The sequence below is a fragment of the Dasypus novemcinctus genome, chromosome 26 (assembly GCF_030445035.2).
Source record: "Dasypus novemcinctus isolate mDasNov1 chromosome 26, mDasNov1.1.hap2, whole genome shotgun sequence".
Classification (NCBI taxonomy): Eukaryota; Metazoa; Chordata; class Mammalia; order Cingulata; family Dasypodidae; genus Dasypus; species Dasypus novemcinctus.
The window spans coordinates 23,245,984-23,264,780 of record NC_080698.1 but is presented as its reverse complement, the minus strand read 5'-3'; the positions used below and the strand labels follow the sequence as shown (position 1 = coordinate 23,264,780).

At 38.7% G+C, this 18,797-nt stretch overlaps 1 protein-coding gene across 4 annotated transcripts in view; it reads right to left on the bottom strand.

The window, feature by feature from the left end:
* The window catches only part of PTPRG (protein tyrosine phosphatase receptor type G), a 698,663-nt gene that overhangs the window by 26,709 nt on the left and 653,157 nt on the right, over positions 1 to 18,797 (bottom strand). For all 4 annotated transcript variants that reach the window (XM_058288185.2, XM_058288182.1, XM_058288184.2 and 1 more), the window contains 7 exons: positions 13,652 to 13,748; positions 8,938 to 9,020; positions 8,619 to 8,753; positions 7,494 to 7,628; positions 5,859 to 6,031; positions 4,224 to 4,359; positions 3,563 to 3,709 (listed from right to left, as the gene is read on the bottom strand). In XM_058288185.2, coding sequence (XP_058144168.1) covers positions 3,563 to 3,709; positions 4,224 to 4,359; positions 5,859 to 6,031; positions 7,494 to 7,628; positions 8,619 to 8,753; positions 8,938 to 9,020; positions 13,652 to 13,748 — 906 coding nt within the window. The remainder of the gene's footprint in view (positions 1 to 3,562; positions 3,710 to 4,223; positions 4,360 to 5,858; positions 6,032 to 7,493; positions 7,629 to 8,618; positions 8,754 to 8,937; positions 9,021 to 13,651; positions 13,749 to 18,797) is intronic.

Genomic DNA, 18,797 nt, shown 5'->3' with positions numbered 1-18,797 from the left:
GGGAGCCTGGATATCCATATCCAAAAGGAAGAGGGTGCCTTCCTTACAATTTATATAAAAATTAACTCAAAATGGATCAAGGATGTAATTATAAAAGCTACAACCATAAAACTTCTAGAAGAAAATGTAGGAAAGCATTCTTAAGAGCTTGTGGTAGGTGGTAGTTTTTCTTAAATTTTATACCCAAAGCATGAATGACAAGAAAAAAAAGAGATAAATGGGACCTCTTCAAAATTAAACACTTTTTTTTCCTTCAAAAGACTAAGTTAAGAAAGTAAAAAGGGCAGCATACTCAATGGGAGAAAATATTTGGAAACCACATGTCTGACAAGGGCTTGATATTTATGTTATACAAAAAGATCATACAGCTCAATTATAAGAAAAGACAAGCAATCCAATTTAAAAATGGGTCAAAGACTTGAATAGACATTTTTCCAAAGAGGAAATACAAATGGTCAAAAATCACATGAAAAAAATGTTCAACATCACTAGCTATTAGGGAATTGCAGATCAAAACTACAATGAGATACCATTTCACACCTTATAGGATGGTCATCATTTGAGAAAACAGAAAACTACAAGTGCTTGAGAGGATGTGGAGAAACAGGAACACTTCTTCACTACTGATGGGAATGTCGTATGGAGCAGCCTCTGTGGAAGACAGCTTGGCAGTACCTCAAGAAGCTGAATATAGAACTGCCATATGAACCAGTGATCCCATTAGTGGGAATATATTCAAAAGAACTGAAAACACACTGATGTTCATAGCAGCGTTAGTTACAATTGTTAAAATATGGAACCAGCCCAAATGTCCATCAACCAAGGAATGGCTAAACAAAATGTGGTATATATGTACAATTGAATACTACTCAGCTGTAAGAAGAAATGAAATCAAGATGCATGTGACACCATGGATGAACCTTGAGGACATTATGTTGAGTGAAATAACCAGACAAAAAAGGACAAATATTGCATGGTCTCACTAATATGAACTTAATAAGATGAGTAAACTTACGGAAGTAAACTCTAGAATAGGTTACTAGGAAACAGAATGTGGGTTGAAAAGGGGGAGCTGATGCTCAATGTATGCAGAATTTTTAAGGTTTATTGTAAAAGTACGGAAATGAATAGAGTCGACAGTAACACATTATAGTGAGTATAACTAACACTACTGGCTTATAAATGTGACTGTGGCTGAAAGGGGTAGACTGTGGACCTAAATATCAATTGAAAGGAAGCTAGAGAATAATCTAGGGTATGTTTAACATAGTGATTTTGGTGGTAGATGATGATTGTGGTTAATAGCATAAATATAAGAATGTCCTTTCACAAAATGTTAAGAATGTGGTGATAACATGGGAAAATTACAACCAATGTAACTTATAGAAAATAGTTAACAGTAATATTGTAATATTTTTTCAGCAATGGCAAAGATATATTTTTTATTTTTTTAATTATTTATTTCTCTCCCCTCCCCACCCCACCTCGGTTGTCTGTTCTCTGTGTCTATTTGCTGCGTGTTCTTCTTTGTCCACTTCTGTTGTCATCAGTGGCCCGGGAATCTGTTTCTTTTTGTTGCGTTATCTTGTTGTGTCAGCTCTCTATGTGTGTGGCGCCATTCTTGGGCAGGCTGCACTTTCTTTCGCGCTGGGCGAATGGCAAAGATATTTTATCAATACTGAGAGACAACTATAAGGGGTGTAAGGAGGTATGGGATTTTTCCTTTTGGAGTAATGAAAATGTTCTAAAATTGACTGAGGTGATGACACCACAACTTTGATGAAAATGAGAGCCACTGAGCATACATTTTGAATGGACTGTACAAAACATAGGGCTCTATAACACAGGGTATCCAGTGGTGGAAGAACTGGGGGTAATAGAATATGAGAATGTTCTCTCATGAACTATAAAAATAGTTGGGTGGGTTGGGGGAGAAATACACCAAATATTAGCTATAGTTAGTAGTAATACTTTGATGATGCTATTTCATAGTTTGTAATAAATGTCTCATAACAATGCAAGGTGTTGGTGGTGGGGTGATGTATGGGAGGTTTGTATGGTGATATGCATGATTGTTTTGTAAGTTCACAACTTTTACTATATACTTACTATTTATGTGTGTTCATGTTTGAATGATATACTTCAATAAAATTTTATTAAAAAGAAATACTTTTTATAAGACTGTATCTGCCTGATATTGATTACTTGGGCAATGCTAACTGAAAACTTTCTGGAAACGACTAAACATTATAGATGTCATTAAGAACATCTGTGATTCATGGAAGAAGGCCAAGATATCAACATTGACAGGAGTTGGAAGTTGATTTCAATCCTCATGGCTGACTTTGAGGGGTTCAAGACTTCAGTGGAGGTAGAGGACTTGGCCCAGTGGTTAGGGAGTCCATCTACCACACGGGAGGTCCATGGTTCAAACCCCGGGCCTCCTTGACCTGTGTGGAGCTGGCCCATACACAGTCCTGATGCGCACAAGGAGTGCTGTTCCGTGCAGGGGTGTCCCCCGTGTAGGGGAGCCCCACACGCAAGGAGTGCACCCTATAAGGAGAGCCGCCCAGCACAAAATAAAGTGCAGCCTGCCCAGGAATGGTGCTGCACACATGGAGAGCTGACACAACAAGATGATGCAACAAAAAGAAACACAGATTCCTATGCCACTGACAACAACAGAAGCGGACAAAGACGACGCAGCAAATAGACACAGAGAACAGACAACTGGGGTGTGGAGGAAGGGGAGAGAAATAAAATAAATCTTAAAAAAAAAAAAAGACTTCAGTGGAGGAGGTAACTGCAAATGTGGTGGGAAGAAGTAGAGTTTACTAATTCTGACAATTTGCTGCGACCTCATAATAAAAATTTAATGGGTGAGGAGTTGCTTCTTATGAAAGTAGTTTCTTGAGATGGAATCTACCCCTGCTGAAGATGCTATGAGCACTGTTGAAACGACATCAAAGGATTTAGAATATTACCTGAATATAATTGATAAAACAGCAGCAGCATTTGAGAGGACTGACTCCAATTTTCAAAGAAGTTCTAATGTGAGTAAAATGCTATCAAGCAGTACGGCATGCTACAGAGAAATCTTTCATGAAAGGAAGACTCAGTTGATGTGGGCAACTTCATTGCTATTTTATTTTAAGAAATTGCTATGGTCACCCTAATCTTCAGCAACCACCACCCGGATCCGTCAGCAGCTATCAACAATTGAGGCCAGACCCTCCATCAGCAAAAAGATTATGGCTCGCTGAAGGCTCAGATGATGGTTAGCATTTTTTTTTTTTCAGCAATGAAGTATTTTTTAATTAAGGTATGTACATTGTTTTCTTAGGCATAATGCTCTTCCATGCTTAATAGACTACAGTAGAGTATAAACAAAACTCTTCTTTATTGCCGTGGTCTGGATCCAAACCCATAATATCTTGAGGTATTCCTGTACTTTTTAATCCATTTCAGTTTATACACTGAGGCAAAAAAGACATGACACCCTAACTCAAAGGCATTTTTCACTTTCTTGCTTTTTCCCAAAGAAATTTATTCAAAGCATTACCTTGAATTGTTTTTCCAGTCGTGTCTTCCCTCCTACTCCAGGTATGAGAATGCTGTTAACATAGCTATGCAGCTGATTTGAAGCTACTTCAGTCTCCTTTCCAAGAATGGCTTCCAACAAGGCATCATGGATGAAAATGTACTGCTCCTAAAAGGTACGATGTAGGGTGGACACTGAAGGGAGCTCTTAAGGGGCAGCCACCTCCACCCTGTTTGTGAAATCTTAGATCCTAACACTCTTCCTGACAGGGCTCTCCCAGTGAATTCCTTCAAGCATTTCCACCTAGGCAGTTTGCTCCAACACTGCCTTGCTTATCTGTCATAACCTCTTTGTGAGTACAGACTGTGTTCAGTATATCTCTGTATCTATACAGTGCCTGACTGAAGCAGTGGGTTCAATAAAGCAAGAAATCTGTGTTTAGAACCATCCTTATATAGTTTCAGGCCAGGTAACATGTTTATCTCCCCATAGCATCTAATATAACACTAGATACAATTGTATCTGCTTCCTAAGTGCAGAGAAATCCAAAGAATAAGATCAGGTTCACGATGTCCTCTAACACAAACCTGTACATTCCTTTAAGTCCTAAGAGAATGAATCTCCCTCTCCAACATCATTCAACCTTCAGAATCTCACGAGAGCCCCAGCAGCTCCTCCTTACCTCTGTCTGGACGAGGTAGTTACGCTGGGTCCTGATATGCTTCAGGAACCCCAGGACATTAACTGTGCTTTTGTCTTTGATCTGCTGCAGCATACTGTCTATCACAATGTAGGTGCCTGTCCTGCCCACGCCAGCGCTGCAAGAAATGAAGACACTCGACTAGTAACTTCTGCTCTATCATGCCATGAACCATGATTGGAAAAACTGCCATGTAAATGTCTCATGGTGCTTACAAATAAGCCTGTTGTTTAGATAACTTAGTATCATTGACGGAGGTTTTTAATTATGGATAGCATCCCAAACTTTATTAAGACAATATAATATCCCGATGGAGAGGAAACACTGCCTTTATACCTAAGGAGCTGGAAGAAACACCCTTGCAATCTCATCCTCCCTTGGAGCTCCAGGAAAGGCATGTAACTCAGTCATGCAGAGAATTGCGTGGTGTCTCCTGCAGCAGCAGCTATGCCCACAGCAACCTGCCCCCAGAACTGCTGAGGCATCGTTAGAGAAGTTTCCCTTGCTGTTTAGCTTATGCCTGGCTCTCCAACCCTCCCAGGGATTGTGTGTGCTACCCATTATCCTTTTAATCAACCCATTTCCACACGACTCCCCCCACCCAGTCTGCTGCTGTTGCTTCCAACTTAGAAACTGTCTAATATGCACAGTATTAGAAAGTTCCTTTTTAAAGTACTTTCCTGTAGTAACCTAGGTATAGAATAAGAATGGAATATCTGGAAAATCTGGCCTATTTTATTTACATTTCTTAACTATTAAGGAAAAAACCACGCAGGAAATCTGATTTCTATGGTACTGAATGACAAGCTTCTTTTACCAGAATCCCTGAGCAGCTTCTCCAAATAGCACAACTCTCTTGATGTTTAAGCTGTTCAGTAGACTATCATCTCCATTTTAGCAATCCCTAAAGTGGTTACCCAAAATGCTGAGTTCCCCTGGGATATTAGCAGAAGATGGGTTAGGGCTTACCTGGTAAATGCATATTATAAGAACACCCCAAAATGAATACAGCTATGTGATATAAATCACAGAATAAGCAACATCTATTTGAATGCCAAAAATCTTTTTTAAAGCCAAGAATGTAGTAACAAATGTTGCATAAGGTAGTTAAGAAAACTAGAGCTTTTTAAAATGTATTTTATATAGCAAATAAAAACGCAAATCCTTTCATAAATCCTATAAACATTATTTGGTGGAACCCTACAGAAAAGCCATATACAAAAACCCAAAATCTCTGGTTTTTGAAGCATTTAACTTCTACTTAAGGTCTAACTTTCATATATTAGGACTAGCCTACAATTTCCCTATAAACAATAGCAATTTTATTCATAATCAACAAGATGAGGCCATAACAGCTTGAGATTCATCCTCTAAAAGCAGATTTTTTCCTTTTTTACCTTTCAGAAGCAGCAGATGATTTCTTAATAATATGGGAACATTGTTATTTCACAGCAGCCCAAACAGAACTTACTCGTCTCAGTTGTCAGTGGAAGACTCATTTCTAGACAAGGCAATAGCACAACCACAGCGGTTCAAGTTCCCGAGGGCCAAGTCCCCTGCTCTGCCCACGCACACGTTGAGCCCCGGAGAGAAGCAAGAGGGGGGCGCTGGGCCTACCTGCAGTGTACCAACACAGGCCCCATCTCCAGGGTGCGGGCCGCTGAGGATCTCCTCACAAAGGTCAGCACCGGGAGCGCGTACTCGGGAACGCCCATGTCAGGCCACTGCGTGTAGTGGTACTGGATCACCACTCTCTCGTTCTGACGACCCTTGGGATTTCCCTTCTGACCCTAGGAGAAAGGTGAAAAAAAAAAGGATGTCTTTAAGCAGAGGGTGGGCATTCTGGTTAAAAACAACATAAGGGTGTTGGGAAATAAGAGCTCTGGTCCCACCTGCCCTAACTGCTGTTCTTCCTCTTTGTGGCCATTGCTCAGGTCATTAAACGGAGACATCACAGAGCTGGATGTGCAGTATCATCACCTCTTAGAAGAGAGGATTGTTTGGGACCAGGTTTTTAGAAAGTACTTTGTAATCTGCTTACAAGACCTCCATTTCCTGACTTTCTGCCCCAACTCCAGAAGCCTTTAGTGTTTTGCTTTCATTGGACCAAAAGCAACTCTCCTGTCAACTCATTTTTCTGTTTCTTCCTTTATCTTCAGCTACTACTTTTTCCTGGTGTCAACAGGCAAAATACCTAAAGTTCCTCCTATACTTCCTCTTCTGATATAAAATAAGAGTAAGTAGGTACTGTTTCAATACCTTAAGAGTAATGGCCTTTGTAACTTTTACAATGGTTTTGGTTTGTGGGAGGCAGCTAACAGCTACATTATAAAGAATGCAGGTAAATAGAGTACTAGATTGTCATATACATTTCCATTCTTGGAAATATACCAACATGAAGGGATTGTAAAACCTTGGAGCATGGGTGTGCTTCCGACCCACTAAAAGTATATAAAATTTTTTTCAGTAAATGTGAATTCTTCTGGGGTAAAGTGATACAGTTTAGATATCCAAGACTCAAATAAGATCCATTGCTACCAAGAAAAGCCCAAGTCTCTGCTGAGTAATGACTTTACATTTTCTTGAAAAGCATCTTTCTAGAATTCATATACTGCTGTGATGGTCTACAATTCTTGATGTGATAAAATATTTTGAAAAACAGAAACAGATAATTTGAAAGCAGCATTTCCACAAACTGTGATTCTCAGATGTAACAGCTCTATCAAAAAGGGTTTCACTATTAAGGCAAAAACAATGTTTTACAGGCTTCTTAACTCTCCCACTCTGGTCACTCATGGTCATTGCACATTTCTAAGAGGAGGACATATTATGCACCATTTTCCATTCTTGTTAAATAGCAGGACCTGCTTTTTGTAGGACTCATAATCCTTGGGACATGCTTTGAGAAATACTGCTTTACAGCTGTCAGAAAATTAGAATTAAAAACTAAACCATCAAACAGATGCTGTCATATTTGCTGTTTCTAAAACCTAAGAGGACCTTTTTTCCCTTTACCTTTTTTTTAAATGAAAAGATTAAATAATTCAATCAGGCTGATTAAATTCTATAATGCGCTTTGCCAATATCTTTCATACCCTACATTGATGTCAGTCAAAAGAGTTGTGAAAGATTGTTTTAAAAATACTTTTTAAAAAAACCAAGTTGGTTAGGAGATTTGGCCCTAGTTGTATAGTAATTTTCATTACAAGTTTAAAAAAGATGCTCTGACAGCCCACCCAGTTCCTTCACTACCTTTTTCACTTTTGTATTTCTGACTGAGAAACGACGAACGGTGTAACAGGCATGTACTTTTGTGCTCTTCAGTGTGACAATGATGTTTCCATACTCCTCACTATTCTCTGTTGGCCAGTACTGATCACATTTTCGCTGCAAAAAGAAAAAAAAAATGTGGTAAATTATACCTGTGATTTATACCACCATTCTACTGTTGATAATGTAATTTCAAATGATGTGTTAAAATGAAGGTAGCAGTGCATCTAGTTGACTGAAAAGGGAGCATGTGGGCTGAATTACTTCTAGGCAGACTTGACCTCTGAAGACTTTTTGGCTTGGGATAAATCTGGGCACAATCACATTTGAGAAATGGGCCTAATACTGATGATCATCCCTGAACACATGATGCACTTTAAAGAAAATGTGGCTAGGACATGGTAGATAGGGAGGCTGAGCTGGATTTACAGAAGGCTCATTTTAACTGTGAGAATCTAACTATGTGCTATATATTTGGGTCACCAAAGGCAAAACTAGGGATTCCACAGTATTGTTCTGAGCAATGAATGTGAAGCTTCATCCTTATTGCAGTCAAAACCAGCATCATCTTTGAATAACACAAGCTCATAATCCAATAAATTCTACAATATCAATTATCATCTTGAAAAAAGATTTTCTTCATGGTGGTGAAGGTGTAAGCCATCTATGCTTCCTGCAATCTGAACTATTAGGAGTCCCCTAGATTACACCATGCTTCTTCCAACATCCTTGCTTTTATTCCTTCTATCTTCTTTACTTAGAATCCCTTCCTTCCCTTCTCAGCCTATGTAACTCCTACTCATTGTAAAATCTCACCTAAGATATTAGTTTCTTTACAAAATCTCTGTATTAGAGGATACATTCATTTATTTTGTAATACTTCCCTAGTCCCCTGTTCATCTCTATCACATTTAATCCACTCTTATGAGTACATAGCTCTCTTTCCCACTAGACCAAAGGCAAGATAAGGGCAGGGAAGCATTTTTCTTTTCTATAACTCTTTATACCTGGTCAAACCTGGTCAAGTTCCTACCCTACAGCAAGCACTCCATAAATATTTTTTGAATGAATGTGCATGATTAAGATATTAAGCCAATAATATCTTACTCTTCCTTTTTCCACAAGATTTGTAATCATGATAATGATTCCAGTGTTTTGTTCCCAAATCATCCTCCAGAAATCTTCAAATGTAGATTTTAAAGGTCCCTGGGTGGCAATGTAGGCTTTTGCTTTGTTGTAACCCTTCAAAGATGACATAGCACAAAGTAAGATGAAAGCAGATCACAGAAGACCAGTTAGTAATTTAATGACTTCCATACAGAATAGGCAGTTTTTAGTGAAAGCTCTGTACAATATAAAAACATAACACTCTCTGCTATACTCTTCAATTTTCAGCAACAGGTTTATAAAAACATTTCTGACTTACATCGACATAGTTTGCATTAATGTAGTCGCTGTGCTTAGAGTCTTTTCCTGGTAAAGGTCTTAACTTCACCCTACTGTGATCATCTACAGAGGATAAGGAAAGAAAAAAAACCAAAATGTATAATTAAAAAACTAGGAGTATTCTAAAGTACAAAGCAAGGCAAACAGGCAATGCAGCATCCCTAAGAGTGCCCCCAAGAAACCTTTTGGCAGAAGAAAAAGGAAATAGTCAAAGGTAGAGCATTCAAACCCATCTCAAGAACCATTCTAACCCATCTCAAGAACACAGGGCCACCTCTACCTCATGCTCTGACCTGTGTGTCCAAGAAATGCAAATTAAGGTCCTCATTAGTTCATACAAAACTATCGCAAGTTGCAGCCCTCGAAATTTCCTTGTCTTATACTTTGAAACAAAGGACTTTGATTACCCACAGCCCCCATTCTCGCCTCATTAATATACATATAAAAAGCTGATTATTAAATCTGGAACTATCTATTTTCAGGAGATTTCATGGCTAAATTCATTTGGACCTCCTGCTACTCTAACAGAACCTAAGAAATTGAGGAAATGAGCTGACTTTAAGAGTAATCTCATTGGAGGAAATCTGAGGTCAGTGATCAGATTTTAGGAACCACTTAACCCTAGCTTATGAATGAAAGGGGGTAGGTATCTCTGGTTGCCCAACAGTGTGAACCCTCATTTTTTGGGGATAACAAATGAAATAAGAGGGTTTTCCCTAGCTAGAAACAGAATGGGCAAAAGCAACTTTACATTTCTGTAAACTTTACTTTTATAGTCATGACTATAAAATGTTAGATCAGAAAGAAGCCCAATGAGATTAGCCTGGACATTATTGACCACACACTATAACAAACACTCCTAACCATTCTTGCAATGGTGGCGTGCTTTTGTTCCTGGCAACCTCTAAGACTGGAGATGACATGAAGTGGGGCTGCTAGAAAATAGAAGGGCCCAAAATGAAAAAGTTCTAAGATATTCAGATGCAAATTACTATGCCCTAGTATAAATAGGGCATGTATAAAAACAAACAAACAAAACTTGTGTTTTATTTCTCCTAGTGTAAGTGGGGCATAGTATAGAATTACATTTTATTTCTCCCTCAGAAATAACGACATGGGCATTCTTCAACTAGTTATTAATCAGTTAAATAGATCAATGTAGGAGGTGGTGTAGTAGTACCCACAGGTCCTTTGACGGCTCTGTGAGAAAAGGCTTTCCCCCTCTACCTTGTTCCTAGCACATTCAAGCACTCATTTTACTTATTTCCATATTATGAATAAAGGTGGATCAAAATGACCAGACTGTAATCAAGTAGTCAAGAGCATGCCAAGACCCAAATTGTGAACTTTGACAGTAGAAACACATCTAATTTGAGCAAATATAATAACCACAAAAGAATTAAAGTATAATCACATCTTGCCAGAGATCATAGTTTTCTAGGAAATATCATGACCTTTGACCATTATACACAAAAGTTGCTTGGGTTTCCTCTTTCTTCTTTGCTAAATACTTTTAACCAAGGCAGTGAGGTCACTAGAAGTAAAGGTTGCTATAGTGGAGAGAATGATGTGTGAGGATGTAAGCAAGGCATAGATGTGTATATATCCCTGCTTGACTTGTAGGGTTAGATAGGAGGTATAGAGATGGACAAATCCTCACAATCATAGCAAGTTCAGCCTTGATTGCGGAGGCTAACAAATACTGCCAGAGACAGTTTATTCTAAGACTGGAGAGAAAAGAAAAGGTTTATTCTTCCTTGTCCTCTCTTTAACTGCTTCCTTATTCTCCCAGATAAATGAAACAAACACTCCTATTCAAAACTGACTTGTAGGTCTTTCAAAAGTTTATCTAAAATGTTATCTCTCATTACAGATGACATGATCTTATATATAGAAAATCCTAAGGAATCGATATAAAATAACCTTTAGAACCAATAAACAAGTTCAGAAACATTGCAGGATACAGTATCAATCCTCAAAAATTGTTTGTATGTCTATGCATTAATAATGAAAAATCTGAAAATGCAATTAAGAAAACAATTCTATTTGCAATAGCATCAAGATGAATATTAACAAAAGAAGTACAAAATTTATCCAGTGAAAACTAGAACACTTCATATTAAAAGAAATTAAGTATGACCTAAATAAATGAAAAGAGGTCCACAGATTGGATTTGAAGACTTAATATTGTTAAGATGGCAATGCTTCCCAAATTAGTCTACAAGTTCAACAAAATCCCTATCAAAATCCCAGCTGCCTGCTTTTTTGGGGGGTTGGGGTGAGGCAGTAATGACAAGCTGATCCTAAGATTAATTTGGAAATATGAAGGACCCAGAATAACTAAAACAATCTTGAAAAAGAGGAGCATCGCTGGATGACACACTTTCCAATTTCCAAACTTCAACCTACCACATCTAATTCGAGTGCCTTCTAGAGTGGAACATATACAAGACAGTGTGGTAATGGCAAAAGGGTAGACACAGTCCAGACATAAACCTTACATTTATAGTCAGTTGATTTTGGTAAGAGTGCCAAGGCCATTCAATGGAGAAAGAATAAACTTTCCAACTAATAGTGCTAAGGCAACTGGATAACCACATGCAAAGATGAAGTTGCACCCCTGCTTCACACCACATGAAAACAATTAACTCCAAATGGATGACAGAACTAAAAGCAAGAGCTAGAACTATAAAACTCTTAGAAGAAAACATGGGAGTAAATCTTTGTGACCTTGGATTAGGGCAATGGTTTCTTTAATATGATACCAAAAACACAATAAAAACCAACGAAATAGATAAATTGGACTTTATCAAAATTAAAAGCTTATGTGCTTCAAAGGACACCATCAAGAAAGTAAAAAGACAACCCAGAGAATGTGAGAAATTATCTGCAAATAATATCTAATAAAGAATTTTTATCCAGAATATATAAAGGATCTTACAACTCAACAATAAAAAGACAAGTAATTCTAATTTTTTAAAAAAAGGGCTAAGGATCTAAATGGACATTTCTCCACAGAAATGGAGAATTGGACATAAGGGAAATCCAAAACAAAACCACAACACAATGCCACTTTATTCTTGCTAGAATGGCTAACAAAAAAATGACAGACAGAAGCATGCATGAACCTTGAAAACATTTCCTAATTGAAAAAAACAAACAAGGACAAATACAGCATGACTCCACTTACATGAAGTGTTCAAAATAGACAAGTTCATAGAGAAAGGAAAGTACATAAATAGTGGCACGGGGCTGGGGAGATGGGGGTATGGAGGGTGACTATTAATGGTTTCTTTTGGGGGTGACAAAAACTTTCTAAAATGAGATAGTAGTGATGGTTGCACAGCTCTCTGAAAACACTCAAAACCACTGAACTGCTCACTTTAAATGGGTGAATTTTATATGGTATATGAATTATACCTCAATAAATCTTTATTTAAAAACCTATCTAGAAGTCTTCAAATTTTAATTTAAAAGCACCATTCCATAAAATCCTATGAAACATGTTCCTCACCATAGTATATGCTAACCATAAACACCTCTGCCCCCGCCCTTGATATGAAAGCATATACCACTTGCCAGGACTACAAATGACCCAAGCCCTGCACATCCATGAAAAGTGTCATTTTACTCACAGAAATAGCTTGCGCGCTAGGGTATTTCTTAGGGCTCTGTATGAAGAACACCTATTTGTTTAAGTTTCTAACCTTGGTGATACTCAGGACCCTGCACATATAATGGAGAGGATGAAGCACACATGCCTAAAGAACTGAAATTCAGCTTACTTGGTCAAATCCCCAATATTTCTACTTGAACATCATAAGGGAGGAGTGTAATCACAGAGCAAAGTAGATATGCTGTTATCATAGTTATCATCTTGTGTTAACGGAAGAGCTTGTAACATTGATATAAAGATAGTGGTTGCCAAGGATTCAAAAGAGAGGGGGAGGAATAAATTGGGTGGAACACAGGGCATATTTGGGATAGTGAGATTCTCCTGTATGATACTGGAGTGATGGAAAAGTGACATCATGAATTTGTTAAGACCTATGGAACTACACAGCATAAAGTGTAAACCATAATGTAAACTATGAATTGGTTAGTAGCAATGCTTCAATATTGGTTCATCAACTTTAACAAATGTACCACACTAATCCAAGATGCCAATAATAAGGGAAATTGTGTGTGTGTGTGGGTTATATGGGAATTCCCTATACTTTTGGTGTAATTTTTCTGTAAATGTAAATCTAAAACTTCCTTTAAAATAAAGGTTTATATTACAACAAAATAAATTACATTAAAAAAAAAAGACATGGCTCTGACTGGTTACAAACAATGTCAACATAGCCAAGTGACATTCAACCTTGAACAAAAACTTATTTGACTTTCCAGGGTCAAACTTTGGCTCCCAACATCTGATATGAAACCACTTCATGTGAACACAGTGAAGCTCAAAACATTTTCTTCTAGCCACCTTATGAAGCTACCGGAGCCCAGAGAGCCAAACAATACACTAAAGGGGCAGAAAATGTCCCTAATTCTTATGGACTGTTGAAGTCTGGGTAATGTGAGGTTAGCTTATAAGCGAAATTCTTTCTTGGCACCCTGATTCAGCCTGCCTCGTTCTCAGCTTCTACCCCGCATGAAGATTTCATTTCTTTGCAGTTGAAGATAGTTTAGAGTGTATTACTCACATGCTAAAATGTTGATGTATCGGTTTTTGTGCTTGTTATCTGGGTGATTGGAATGTTCTGCAGTGATGTTCATATCAGCTGTGCAGCGTTGGACTTCCTAGAAAAGAAAGCAAACAGCAGAGTTTCAGACACACTTTTGAAGTTTAACAACAAGGTTGTGGGAAGAAAGAAACTATAAACATCCAAAAGCATAAAGCATTTACCCATTCCCTAGCCACAGCCACCATTACCTCCCCAGACCCAACTTCAGAAATGACTGTTCTAACAAGTTTATGAAGGATGTGAGGAGGATCTAAGGATTTCACCCCTTCATCAATTACCTACTTCATTTGAGGTACCCTCCGAGGCATGGGGCTACAAGAGCAATAGAATGATATCTGTTTTTGAAGAAGTCACAGTGCAATGGGAACAAAAAACATGCAAACATAATGACAATTAAATGTGATGAACAGAAAAGAGGCCCGAAAAAACAATGATGGGAGCACAGAAGAACAGAGGAAGGCTTTAGACAGGAGATGATTCAATGGGGTCTTAAAGGATGAACAAGTATTTTCCAGACAGACAGAACTGTATGCACAGCCTGGAGGGAGAAGTACAATTGCCACAGGGCTCTGAAATATGCTTACGGGCCTTTTTGCAGCCCGCAATCAGTCTGCAAATTGACCCTAAAGACAGAGTCCTGAAATGACACTAATTTATAACACAACTGGTTACCATATCTGGCTCAGATATGTATGGCTCTGACAAATTGTTGGTGAACTCTAATTTTATTTGAAGTATCTTGCTTTAGAAAAATAGCAGTATAAGAAGCAACTCTCTTTAGCTACCTTTGCCATGGATATAAGCATCATCCATTTGCCTCATACAAGGTTGCTTGAAAAGCCAAATTTTTCTACACTGCATGCTTCAAACTCAACAAAGTATGGGAGCTAACTAATAAGGGAAGTCATTAGCAGTGCACAGCTGCTACAGAAAGCAGGAGCAAAGTGACACAAAATTATCAGGAGAAATGTTTTACATGTAACAGATGTAACAGAATTTAGGAGCATGCAGACTTTTAACAAAGGAGTTGCATAGCAATTCTGGATATTTTCCACAGCATTTACATTAAGCATAATGAAAATAAGGAGCTGGTTGTCTTTTATATTCACAAAGTACTTTCTAGTGAGGAGTCGTCCTCCCACCCCCTCCAAGGAGGAACTCACTGTAATCAAGGACTATAACTAAGGTGTAAAGACAAAGGGTTACTATCCATTCAAAGAAACTATGTTCATTGACTCTCCAATTCTTAGAAGCTGTATACTGAATTTTTCATAATTGTAGACCTGTCTAGTCCATTAAAAAAAAAGCCCCATAGACATTAATCCAGCAGTCCTTTCTCAGTAAAGTGTGTGTTTCATGACGTAAGTCTTACCCTTTTCTTAACCTTGCTAGATGTGGTAAATACTGACATTTTCTATTTCACTCAAAAGTGATATATAACCCACAGTTTGGCAAACACTGATTTAAAGGGCCTTAAGGTGTTGTCTCTTTTCTCCAAATGAGATAGTAGAGTGTGAACACAAAGTAATGAATCTGATATTTTAACATCTAGAACATTAGCAACGCCAGCCATTCTTGGAAAATGGGGGGAAACTGTCTTTTGGAATTGCTATAAAAGCCTAAGACATACCCTTCTGAATAGTTTCAAGGGCAGAAAACCTTTGAAAATGGATTGGCATTCTGGAAGGCATTAATTTAATCTCTTGGAGAATCCGGGAAACAAGCTGACATCCTTTTATTTCTGGGGTTTGAAGGTCATACCTTTGGCATGGATGCCTTCAGAGCTGATTTGCTCAGACATCTCCTGCTGAGAGATTTTAGCTTTTAGTACTTAAGTTTGGGTTTCACTTTGTCTTACAATATATTTTTCCTGTTGTGTGGATCTGGCCACACTAACTGTGGGCTGAGGTTGTGCCTCTATTATAACTGCTTGCTTGGGAGCAGCTGTCCATGCTGTTTAAAGCAGTCATTCAATATGGCCAATCAAACTCTTTGTTATCTAAAACCTTTGGTCAGATCCGTTCCTTCTTTCACTTTTCCAATTATGTGAATGACAGAAAACAAAGAATAGTCATAAATAATGTTAAATCTGATTTATTAGAACCCAAGGGGTTTGCCTAAGGCCTTCTGATTTTGTCTTGTGGATAATAATGTCATTTGTAATTCCTTACAGTACTGTGTGGCTCACTTAGATGCTGATAATATCATCTGATCCTGGAGTAGCTTTTCTCCATCAGAACTGGCAATGCAAAGTTAATGTGATTTTAATAAGTGTTAAAACCCTTTAAAGTGACACTGGTCGATGGCATGTATATAGTTACCTATTCAGCACTCTGATAAATAGCTTATAATTTAAGTTTGTTTGTATATTACTGTCTATGAAACAAAGCTGGAATTCTTAAAATGGATATTTTGAGTTTTAACAGGCATACAACCACAGGAGAGTGCCAAATGAAAACAGGAGGTTTAAAATAAAGTTAAACAAACAAACGAACAACCAAAAAACCAAAACACTAAAAGTTGGTACCCAGAATTAATGGGAGATGAAATAGGGTAAATAACTTTTTGCCTAGAATCCTTTAAGTGAGAGGCTGTCTACAGACTACCCGAAGCCCTGATGTTCTACCATTTTATGGCTCAATTAAAAAAATAACTGAACCAAAGTATATTTTGAAATCTTTCAGATTACTCAGCTTCACAAAGCAAGTGGGAAAAGAAAATATTTGAGCCCTTGTGACCAAGTACTGACCGAATATTTATAATGTTCTTCATGTCTTGAGGTCAGACAGCCTGCAAACTGTGTTAAAAGAACTGCATTCTACAGAAGACTGCTCGGTCCATTTCTTGACTGGAGACCTGTGCTGGCAGAGTGGCCCTCTGCAGGTCCTGGGTCATACCATGACTTATTGTCTTATTCTCCTCTGCTCAGGCCACAAACTGTGGCCAGATTGCTGTTGCTTTCATTTTCTTATTCTCTTACTCAGAAACCTCTGGCGAGATTCCAAATTTTTTAACCAGGTCCGATCCTATCTTCCTCGATCCCTTCCAAACCCAATTTTAACTGCATGCCCTTGAAAAGATCTATGATTTCCTGCTCTTTGCTTCATTGACATTCACCATGCAAAGAAAGCCTCTCCTTCTCTCCCCCATCGGAGCCCTGATATCTTTACCTAAAATGATTCTTCCCAGATAGGTGGCAGGTTGACTTATGAAAATCTCCAGAAAACCATCCCATCTTAGGAGACAAGTATTTTTCATAGCGAATGTGAAATTTGACTTACTCCCTTTTTGTCTCACTCATAAAATTCTCGACTTCAACTATGATTTTCTTCATAAGGGTCTAAAAATGTTTTTATTTAAGATATTCATGACCAAAGCTTGTATTTTGTAACATAGAGGCTCAGGGAAGCTCTATAGAGCATCATTTTCTGCCATCCTGTAGGCAGAGAGCATTGCACCTCTGTCCAGGAGCTCCCCTATTATATGTCATCGACAATATAATGAAACTCTTCATTTTGCATAAAATGATTGTGGCCACTGATCCCACAGTGGCCTGGGCTCAGGTGGACAAAGCTTTTTTCTCTTGATTTAAGATCAACAACCAGCCCAAAATGAGCTCAGCTGGAGTTAATTGTAATACAGGCGAACCCCCAAAGGATCTTGTCAAGGGGCTGTGGACCTCTGGTCTCATCTCTGCACTCAGCCTTTCAATATCAGATTCTCCTGACCACTGCCCATTAGAGTTCTGTCAACCCACGGAGCCTTGGAGGCCCTCCTTTTGAAAGAGTATGCTGGCATTGTGCCTTTGTTTTTTTTGTTTTTTTTAAACATTTGTTCCTTTTATTTATTTATTTTTTTATTTAATTTCCCCCCCTCCCCTGGTTGTCTGTTCTTGGTGTCTATTTGCTGCGTCTTGTTTCTTTGTCCGCTTCTGTTGTCGTCAGCGGCACGGGAAGTGTGGGTGGCGCCATTCCTGGGCAGGCTGCTCTTTCTTTTCACGCTGGGCTGGGCGGCTCTCCTCACGGGCGCACTCCTTGCGCGTGGGGCTCCCCCACGCAGGGGCCACCCTTGCGTGGCACGGCACTCCTTGCGCGCATCAGCACTGCGCATGGCCAGCTCCACACGGGTCAAGGAGGCCCGGGGTTTGAACCGTGGACCTCCCATATGGTAGACGGACGCCCTAACCACTGGGCCAAAGTCCGTTTCCCGGCAATGTGCCTTTGGAAGCCTCACAGATTATGTATGTGGAGGCTGGAGAAGAGGCTGTTCATCTCTAACTGCCACCCTGCAAAACCACTTCCTGGGAAGAAGAGTGAGGTTGAAGTCACCTCAGGTAACAGAGGGAATGGAGGCAGGGGACGCTATCCTGAGATGAGGCAAAATCTGCTAGAGGTCTGATGTTGCCAACTTTTAGCAGTCTCCAAAATTTATCTGACAAGAACAAAGTGCTTGCTTTCAGCATCACCTCTAGACAAAGACTTGAAATTGCCAGTGAATTGTTTTTTTAAAAATTCTCTTCCAAACAGAAAAGTTCTGAAAATGTGACAGCTATTCACCAAAGCTTTTCTTATGTCTACCCAAGATTTTCAAATAAGATCTGGCAGAGAGGACTTTTGCTGAAATATCCCATGCAAATTCTTTGGTGCTTTTCTCCTCTGCACTCCTTTAGAACTTTACACCTGCATTATAGCATTTATTTTGCTTTGCCTATTTCTCTATCAGTTGTGCACACTTTTGTCTCCCCACACTAGACTGAACTCCTTGAGGGCAAGGATTTTTTCTAATTCATTTTTGTAACTAAGATGGATTGTTTCAACTTCTTTTATGGCCAAATATCAACTGTTAGGTCATATTTCTTTATCATCTTAAGATTAGTTCTTTGATGAATTTTAGGCCCCCATTCAGATGTTTTATAAGATTTTCGTAAGTCAAACTGCCACCTATCTGGGAAGAATCTAAACCATAAAACGAGACACTTAGTACTCTTACGGGGGCTCCTTATTTTGGCTACGCCCGCCCCCCATTTTGTCCTCTCCTCTGCACCATTAGTTTAAGGCAGTCACTGGTGATCCCAGTTATTTCTCTTTCTGACTTCAGCTTATTA